This window comes from Gossypium hirsutum, chromosome D08 (genome assembly GCF_007990345.1).
Source record: "Gossypium hirsutum isolate 1008001.06 chromosome D08, Gossypium_hirsutum_v2.1, whole genome shotgun sequence".
Taxonomy (NCBI): domain Eukaryota; kingdom Viridiplantae; phylum Streptophyta; class Magnoliopsida; order Malvales; family Malvaceae; genus Gossypium; species Gossypium hirsutum.
The window spans coordinates 2,749,984-2,760,122 of record NC_053444.1 but is presented as its reverse complement, the minus strand read 5'-3'; the positions used below and the strand labels follow the sequence as shown (position 1 = coordinate 2,760,122).

Sequence of the window (10,139 nt, the reverse complement as noted above, 5' to 3'; positions counted from 1 at the left end):
TCCTCTCATTTTCACTCACCTCCAAAGTCCAAAGTAAATCTAAAGAAAAAAAATCCATCTTGAATTTACAAAAATCAACATTGCCACAAGAAATTTTCAATCGAGCCCATTCATCATTGAATATTTATGTAATCTTAATTTAATTTTAATTTACTTGTGCAAAATGCCACCTGACAAATTTATTCAGAGTGTGACATAATTATCATTAATTTACATACTAAGAACATGACATAATTATGAATAATAATATAATTTTCAATTATATTGATACATTATTAATATTTATCAATTTCCACAAGGTTAATATTTGCAAATAAGAAACTTAATAAATTTGTTTATTTAAATTTTCAAAAATATTCACTAATTAATTTTTATAATGGATGTTTTAATTCATTGGTAATAGTATTTTATTTCAATAATTTCACCCAATAAAGAATAAAGTATTATAAACAAAAAAAAATGGCATGCTCTTATTTGTCATTTTACATATATTAGCTTTCAGTTGTCATGTAAATTTTGCTAAACGCTTTTAAATAAGGTCTTGTTTGGCAATTGGTTAATTGTTGATTGCAGTAGTTAGTTTGACCTAGACCTATTCATGGACTTGACTACCCACCCAGGCCTGAAAGCCCACTTGTAATTTGGGAGAGTTTGGGTAAAAATATTAGGTTTGTTTAAAATATGGTCAAGCTCAGGCTTGAACATTTAAGGCCCAAGTTCAGCCTGACCCATTTTTAAATTTATAATATTTTATATTATGTTATTTTTATATATTATGTAATTTAGAACACATTAAAAAAATAAACATATACTAAGTATATAATACTACTCTAATGTAAACATTAAAATAATGTTAAGATGACTATATAAAAAATTTCAATAAATAAAAAATGTATAAAATTATTAAATAATAAAATAAATATTTTAAAAAATAAATTTAAAAATAATATGGGCGAGACTAAAATGGGCTTAGGTTATCTTTTTGCAAATATGGGCAGTAAGTTTGGACAAAATTTTATACCAATATTTCTGGCCAGGCCGAGTTTGGACAAACATAAATTATATTAATATCATGCTTAGGCCTCATAAGCACCTCTAATTTGACCAACTGGTTCTATTAACTGATTTAACCAACTGATTCTATTAGCTCTTTATTTAAAATTATAAAATAATAATTAAGGGAGTATTTTGCAACTCAAAAAACTAATTTAGAATTCAAAGCTTTGGTACAATAGTGATTCGAACCCATATTATTTTTGGGAAATTTGAACACTCGACTAATAAATCACGACTTGAAATTCACATGTATACAATTTTAAAACTGTGATACAACACGAACATTAAAAAGTTGTGTTTAAACATGTCATATTGTATCTATTTCTATATTATATATAAAACTCTTAACTGAATTGATATCATGAGAAAATAACACCATTTATATCTTAAAATAAAAAAAATCTGGTTTAAATATTTTACCTTTTTTTTTTCTTAAAGACAAATTTAAATAATAAACCTATTATAATTTATTTTCAACAATCACATCCATTTCTCTCACATATTAATTTTTTAAAAAACTGCCTATTTATCATAAAAAAATAAACTTTTTATGGAGTTAATATTTGTAGTTAGATGTGTTGGTCACCTAAAAATAAATCATTTAAAAAAATTAAAAATAATTTTGATTAGCAAAATAAAATCAAGTTTGAAAATACAGTTGTCTAAAAAAAATTGACATTCTCATGACATATTTAAAGAAAAGTACCATACATCATATATTATCATTATTTTTTACTTTATCAATTTAAACTTAATATTTAAAAATTAAACAAGATTATGTATGTGGTTGTGAACGTGTTAATTAATATTTTAAAAAAATAAAAAATAATCAATTGAGTATGGACATTGTTGTTAATATAGAAAGATGTGAGTTCGAGTGCGCTGAAGCGTATTATCTTCCTATTTATGGGTAACTCTAATAGGAGCTATGAACAATAAAACTATAAAGACGTAACACATTATACAAACGATATCAAAAATCATCTAAAAAAGAGAAAGACAAATTAACAGTAACTGCAACATTAGAATAATTCAGAAACAAACTAGAGATATATCAATTTGATTAAATCATTGAAATTTGCATGACCCTACCATCATCAAATCAACCTGATGATGAATAACAGTCAAATAAGAAACAATTGCCAAAAGCCTTGAGAGACCCATCGTATCAGTGATGTATAAAATGATAAGTCTCAAATGACCTATTTTCTTCCTCATCATATTGGATTAATCATCATCACTATGATCTATCATAATAAAATTATTTGAGAATGATTCCTAATAAATTTAGCGACACCTTTATATTGACAAACCTCATATATATATATATATATATATATATATATATATGTCAAAACTTGACTAGAAACTAAAAATTACTTTCAAAGAAAACAAAATGGGTAAAACAAAAATCTCGAAAAATATAGACAAAATAATACCTTAAAACTACAAACAAAGCTATAATAATGTGAACTGAAATTAAAAATAAAATAAAAGCCAAAAAAAAAAAACGTTGAAGAAGTCGTGATCAATAAATACCACCATTGACAAAGCAAAGTTTTAGTTTGAAAAAATTGAGCGATTTGTGTTTTAAGTTGGATAGCTTTTGAATCAAGAATGAAAACTTTAGAAAGATATTTATTCAAATATTTTACTTTTTTTCATAAAAAAATTAAATTTAAAAAAAATTAAAAGTGGTTTATTTTCAACTATCACATTCACTTTTCAACTAACATTCATTTCTTATGTATTTTTTTAAAAAATGTTTAATGACAAATTTTACCATTAACGTTTACATATTTTGTCAAAATGGCCTTAATTATATTTTTGAGCCTTTTTTTGGCTATCAACATTTGTTTTTTTTTTTCAAACTGTTTTTTTTAATAAATTTGCTGAACGTACCGTTAAAAATATTAACGTGGATGATGTGAAATGTTTTTAATGAGATGTAATTTATTACTTAAGTAACCCAATAAGATAATTACATATGAAAAATAATAAAATAAATAAATCATACATGAAATTTTAAAAAATAACTCTTAAATTAAAAAATAAATATAATTATCTAAAAAAAGGTTTCAAAATTAAGAGTTAAATTTTTAACTTCATGAATTATTTATTTTATTATTTCCACATGTAATTATTTTATTGAGTTATTTAAGTAATAAATTACGTCTCATTAAAAATATTCCACGTATGAAATTTCAAATCATCCCGTTAACTTTTTTAACTGTACTTCTATCAAATCTATTAGAAAATGCAATTTAAAAAAAGAACAAAAGTTGATGGCAAAAAAAGATCAAAAATACAATTAGAGCCATTTTGACAAAATATGTAAATATTAGTGGCCAAATTTGTCATTAAGCCTTTTAAAAAAAACTACCTATTTATCCTAAAAAATCACCAACTATTTAAAAAAAATTAAAATATAAAATTTTCAACTAAACAAATATATTTATCTATGACCGCTCATGCAAATTTTTTTTAACAATCTCATTATATTTGTTCTTTTTATCATAATATCTAAAATTAGACATAATTTCTCCCAACTCATAAATAGGAGAATAATGTATTTGAAAGCACTCGAATTCATATTTTTCTACATTGATAACAATGTCAATATCAATATCAATTGAGTTAAGACTCAACCGGTATATATTTTTCATATTTCGATCTATTTTTTATGGGTTTACTGTATAACAAAAATGATCCCATTTATTATGCATGGGCCCATATGTACAATCCAGTATTATGGTTATATCAAATCGCTCCCTCACCCAAAATCGTCATACACTCAACCGTACTCAATCACGCTCTCCATTTCTTACACAACAAGGAAAAAAAACAAAATAAATGAACCGCTACGATTCTCCAAGAAGTCCGCTAATTCAACACTCCAAGTCGACAACAAAAAAGGTATAATGAATAGCCTGTAATCACTCTCCACGTGTACGGTTATGATTCTCCAAGAAATCCACTAATTAAACTCTCTCTTACTTGAGAAAAGAAGAAAAATCAGGAAACAAAAGGAATGGATAGTTGAGAGACACACCTCAAAAAGGATCTAGAAAAGAGAATATCTCCTTTTATTTTCATTTCGTCTTCATTTCATCTCAAATCCATCATCGAAATTGTAAGTAGCTTTCGTTTGTTATATTGAAATTATTCATGTAATTCATCTTTACTTTTTATTTTTGGTTCTAATCTTCTTTACTCTATCTCCTTTGGATTACTCTTTTTTCTTCTGTGAGTTTTCTCTTCTTTTTCTTTAGTTATTTTTTGAATTTTTTTGTTTTGATTGATGAATAGTTGCGATATTTGGAGTATGTGATGATATAAACTGATATTTCATGGAAAAAAATTTTAAATTAAAAGATTTACTGTTTGGCTTTGATTATTTTTGGTTTTGACTTTTGAGTTGACCGTGTAACTATCGAAGTTCAAGTTATCTGTTTAAGTTTGTAGTTATCTTTTTGTTGTGTTTTCCGTTTATGTGATGAGATACTGTGAAATTTTTAGTGTTTGGAACCTGAGAGAAGTGGAAGAGTAACTAATTGACATTTAAGTGAAATCTCTTTTGACTTCACTGTTCAATTGAATTAAGTTGATGATTTTGTTTTGAAGTTCTAAGAAGATAAGATTCTGTTTCTGCTTTTTTCTCCGGTAGTCTAACATGAACTTGCGGGATACTGACTTTCACTTAATTGAAGTGTAGAGCAACTATATTTAAGATTTCTCTTAGCTTTAATCAAATTAATTTGACCTTAATAAACTTGACATGGCAACGTATTTGACTATATGTTTTAGGCATAGGTGAAATAGAGATGGTTTTGATCCCTGTGTAAGCAAAAAGTGGCTTGTGTGCTAGTTTTCATGTGAAAGTACTGTTTCCAGTTGTACTGTTTCTAGTTGTGCGTTTGTATCATATTTTTGAAGCTTTCCGTTTGGAGTACGTATCATATCTGACTGCAATCTTTCTTTTGTTGTCTTTCAATTGCAGACTTGTAGTTATCAGAATGGGGACAATAGGCAAAACTACTACGGCCACTATTTTTCTTTGTCTTCTTCTGTTTCCTATTGTCTTTTCCACGCCTAATGACAGATTTGTTAGAATTGGACTCAAAAAGAGAAAGATTGACCGAAACAATCGGATGGCTGCACACCTTGAATCCAAGGAGGAAAAGGCATCTGAAGCTTTTCTTAGAAAGTATCGTCTTCATGGGAACTTGGGGGAATCAGAGGACATTGATATTGTGGCACTAAAGAACTACATGGATGCTCAGTACTTTGGTGAGATTGGTATTGGCACTCCTACACAGAACTTCACTGTGATATTTGACACTGGGAGTTCTAATTTGTGGGTTCCTTCATCTAAATGTTATTTCTCGGTGAGTTTTATTCCTTAAATTGACATTGAAGTGCTCAAGAATTGGACACTTGATTTGGAATATTTCTTACATGTTGTTGTTGTATGGGTGCAGATAGCATGCTATTTCCATCGAAAATATAAATCAAGCCGTTCACGTACCTACAAGGCTAATGGTTTGTTTCTGCATCCATTCAAGCTTTCCTGAAATCCACTGATAAACTGGTTATTTTCTTTTGATCTATCTAGAAATGCTAATTAGAACAGATGTGGTAGTTGAATTTGGTGTTCTTTACTCTTTTTACTTTTATAATATCTTGTTTTCTTTCTGTTTTTTAGATGAATAAAAAGTCTCGTGTGTTGGTTATTACTTATTCATAATTAATTCTGTGTGCTTTTGATCGTGGAAGGATGACAAGAAGGATATTACACTTGTTTATTGCAGTCAAAGTGAGGATAATGAAGTTAATGCCTATGTACTTTCCTTTGTTGAGTACTTGCAGGTAAACCAGCGGATATCCAATATGGCACTGGAGCTATTTCTGGATTCTTTAGTGAGGACCATGTAACAGTTGGTGATCTTGTAGTTAAACATCAGGTATGTTTGGTAAATTATTTGTTATTATATGTTTACGCTGTATTTCACTGGTACTCTATTGTTGATGGTCCAGGTTTCTAAAAAGTAAAGTTTTCTTCTTTATCTGTTTAGGAATTTATTGAGGCAACAAAGGAGTCCAGCTTAACATTTTTGATTGCCAAGTTTGATGGTATACTTGGACTTGGATTTAAAGAGATTTCAGTTGGAAATGCTGTGCCTGTATGGTATGCAATGGTACCTTTTAGTTTTTATGTGCTTTTATGCGTTGTTGGTCTCATATTTTGACAGAAGATGTTTATTGTGTAAGAATTAATGACGCAACTGCCATTGCATAGAGTATTAATTTTGTTAAGTGCTACAGGTACAACATGGTCAATCAAGGTCTTGTTAATGAACCAGTTTTTTCATTTTGGCTTAACCGCAATCCTGAGGATGATGTTGGCGGAGAAGTGGTTTTTGGCGGGATGGATCCAAAACATTACAAGGGGGAACACACTTATGTTCCTGTAACACAGAAAGGATACTGGCAGGTTAGGATTCTAAACTTCCCTTGTTTTCATATAATATTTGATGTCAAGTATTCATTTCAGTAATGCTACTGTTTTTTCGAGTTTGCAGTTCGATATGGGTGATGTTCTGATTGGTGACCAAACAACTGGTGAGACTGTCCTCAAAATTATCTTAAGAAGAAGTTTGCATACCTTTTTTATGATATTATGCCTGACAGGATAAAGCTGATAAGGGACTGGCAAATATTTTAGTCTTATACTGGTTTCCTTACTTTCTTTGACATTTTTCAGGACTTTGTGCCAGTGGCTGCAGTGCTATTGTTGATTCCGGAACTTCCTTGTTGACTGGACCTACGGTTTGTATCCCTATATGTGTATATTACATGTGCATACACGCTTGTGTAGCTGCACTTGTGTAGCAAGGTGGTTGTATCCATGTTTTGTCCTTTCTATGATAATCGTGGAAAAATTGGATTTATAATTTATCCACGACAGTTTTTCTTCTTTAACTAACACTTCTAAGCTTGTAGCTGCACCCATTTCCTTCAAACAATTCTCTGGATGTACTATAAACCTGGTGCATGCATTGGCTATTTAGTCAGATCTTTCAATGGTGATATTGTTTCTTATACTATGTTTTCAGGCTATTATTGCTCAAGTCAATCTTGCTATTGGTGCAACAGGGGTTGTAAGTCAAGAATGCAAGACTGTAGTTTCAGAATACGGAGAAACAATAATTGACTTGCTATTATCGAAGGTATATGTTCCATTTAAACATGTGATTGTTGTGTTGCAGCTGCATGGTATCGGGATATTGTCAGAATAAGATTCTGGTAGTTTATTGGTCGGCTGCCTAATTATAGTATTTATTTTTCTGCATTGACAGGACCAACCACTGAAAGTTTGCTCACAAATAGGTTTGTGTTCATTTGATGGAACTCGAGATGTAAGGTTGGCCACATATCTTTCTGTTTCCTTTTCTCTCTGTTTCATGCCTTGAGTGAAATCGTCAACATAGCTCGAATCAGCTAGCTTAGAAATATTAGTACACGTCTTTTCAAAAATATGTTCTGTTACTTCATTAATTTTTGTAAATTTTATCGTTTTCAGTATGGGAATTGAAAGTGTTGTGAATGAGAATGCTGGAAAAGCCTCTGGTAATGTCCATGATGCAATGTGTTCTGTTTGTGAGATGGCAGTCATATGGGTGCAAAGCCAACTTAAACAGAACCAGACTCAGGAGCGTATACTTGATTACGTCAATGAGGTGAATAAACATACCCCCCTTCAACCATTTTGTAAATTCCGGCAAGTTTAACAAAAAGGTGCTTACCTTTTGCCAAAATTGATAATTGCAGCTCTGTGACCGGTTGCCTAGTCCAATGGGAGAATCAGTTGTTGATTGTAACAGCCTATCTTCTATGCCTAGTGTCGCCTTCACAATCGGTGGAAAGATACTTGAGCTTACCCCTGAGCAGGTATGATGTATTATGCCAGCCTTTTCCTTCGATGTAATTCATGATCATAATGTTCGTCGTCATATCAGCTTAGACCAGTAATGATACCACCGTGCGTATCAATAATTACTTGATTACCGGTTTGGATAGGACTTATGAATTATAAACCAATCGATTTGGGTGCAATATCATGTTAGTGTTCACCGATTCTGTTCCTGACCTCCTTTTGCCTTTTTTTTTTTTTTTGATGACCGGAAATCAGTACATTCTAAAAGTTGGTGACGGAGAGCTAGCTCAATGCATTAGCGGATTCGGTGCTCTTGATGTACCACCGCCTCGCGGACCACTCTGGTATTCTTTATATACTTCACCACTCTGATATTAGATTTTTATTCTAGGCTGGCAAAGAATATCCGAAATCATACTAATATTTCCATTCGGTCGATATACAGGATCTTGGGCGACGTGTTTATGGGCAAGTTCCATACGGTTTTCGACTATGGAAACATGCACATTGGATTTGCAGAGGCTGCATAAAGTAATCACTGTTCAACATTTAAACCCCTTTGGTATGTATAATATGCAGTGCTAAGTATTACTCTTATAAAAATAAGAGAGTGGGATTTAGTATCTAATGATAATTTGCATGTAAATATAATGTTGGGTGTGGTAGGAGCTTTTATTAGGAAAGAATTTTACTTGCTATATACTTATAATTAATGATGCAACTTAATTTTAGCTTTTATGAGAGCTAAGGTTACATATTTTTATGATCTACCATATTGTTTGAAAGGTACGTTGCTCCTCGTTGATAAATTCAGCGGAGAAGAAAAAAAAATTTAGAGGGGTCGAAATTAAATTATAATTTTTACGATAGTAAAAATGTAATTTTATCATTTTAATAGTATATATCTTTATAATTTTTAAAGAATTAAATTAAATTTTTATCACTTTTGAGAGACTAAAGTGTAATTTTACTTTTGGAAATTTTCTATTGAGGGGGTCGGGTACCTATCAGGTCTCTAGTTATGTTAATCTTACATATTATTGACGCTTGAATGCTTTCGGAATATAGATTTAAAAATTTGAAATTTATTTATTATATAAATAATAATTTAATATCTATATTCTATATTATAGATAAATTAGTTGAGATTTAAGATATATTAAAAATAAAAAAGAAAAAATATATTTTAAGAATTTTAAAATTATTATTAAATAGATGCTTAATAAATTTATAGATTTGAATATTTATTATGAATATTATATTTTTAAATAGTTTAATTTTAAGTAATAAGTTTTTAAATGCTGCCAAAGGGGATTTGGGTTGAATTTTGAAATGGGGATTTCTTTGATACTATAGTAGATTTGAGTCTAAATTTGATTCATGAATGTATGGTTTTATGGGGAGAGTAAAAATTGATTCAAATAAAATTGAACATGTTCTTTTTATTTAATTTTTTGTTTTAATTTTACAAAAAAATATTATTTTAGCATTTTATTTTATTTTTGACATTTAAATTTGTTATTTGTTAAATCGCATTAAAATGAATAGAAAATTTAATGTTTGTTAATTTTGTTGATGCGACATGAATATAAATTGTTACATAGATGTTACATTAATAATTAATTAATTTTTTAAAATATAAAATTTTAAAAAATTATTAAAAATATAAGAATTATTGAAAATATAAAAATATTTTTTTTAAATTTAAAAAAATTTAAATACTTGGTTCACATGGTATTTTATGTGCATGTTACATTATTAAAGTTAATAAACATTTTAGAAATAATTTGATAAATAATATAAAACTAAAAATTAAAAGAAACGAAAAATTAAAATAATTTTTTAATTAAAAAAATAAATCATTACGTTTATTTTTTAATCTTAGAATTTGACATATTTTCAGGACGTTAGTGCATGTGACACCTAAAATTGTGATGGACAAATCCCATCGCGAATACGATGGAATCGACCGAACACTTGTTTTTTCCTTTGCTCACTTGCAAAATTAGATTGACGTTTACTCCATTTTGGGATTTAGATATTGTCTAGATTGGTGGTCCCATATGAGCGCAACCAATCAAATGATCTTGTCCTGTTAGGGTTCAAGATGCTGGAAAATCTACAATGCCTGACCATATACGATTTT

General features: G+C 29.2%; 1 protein-coding gene across 3 annotated transcripts; it reads left to right on the top strand.

Annotated features, from left to right (window-relative positions):
• Positions 1-3,942: 3,942 nt before the first annotated feature.
• On the top strand, positions 3,943-8,729 carry LOC107920178 (aspartic proteinase A1). 3 transcript variants are annotated; one of them, XM_016849735.2, is made up of 14 exons: positions 3,943-4,189; positions 5,057-5,444; positions 5,538-5,598; positions 5,926-6,020; positions 6,132-6,244; positions 6,382-6,550; positions 6,639-6,678; positions 6,821-6,885; positions 7,173-7,286; positions 7,416-7,480; positions 7,640-7,796; positions 7,888-8,007; positions 8,249-8,337; positions 8,439-8,729. In XM_016849735.2, exons 2-14 carry the CDS (start codon positions 5,073-5,075, stop codon positions 8,521-8,523), a joined length of 1,545 nt encoding a protein of 514 aa, XP_016705224.1. In that variant the 5' UTR covers positions 3,943-4,189; positions 5,057-5,072; the 3' UTR covers positions 8,524-8,729. The 3 variants fall into 3 exon arrangements, with proteins under 3 accessions (XP_016705224.1, XP_040955435.1, XP_040955434.1); XM_041099501.1 differs by having other exon boundaries at positions 4,062-4,226; XM_041099500.1 differs by having other exon boundaries at positions 4,062-4,302.
• Positions 8,730-10,139: the final 1,410 nt, after the last annotated feature.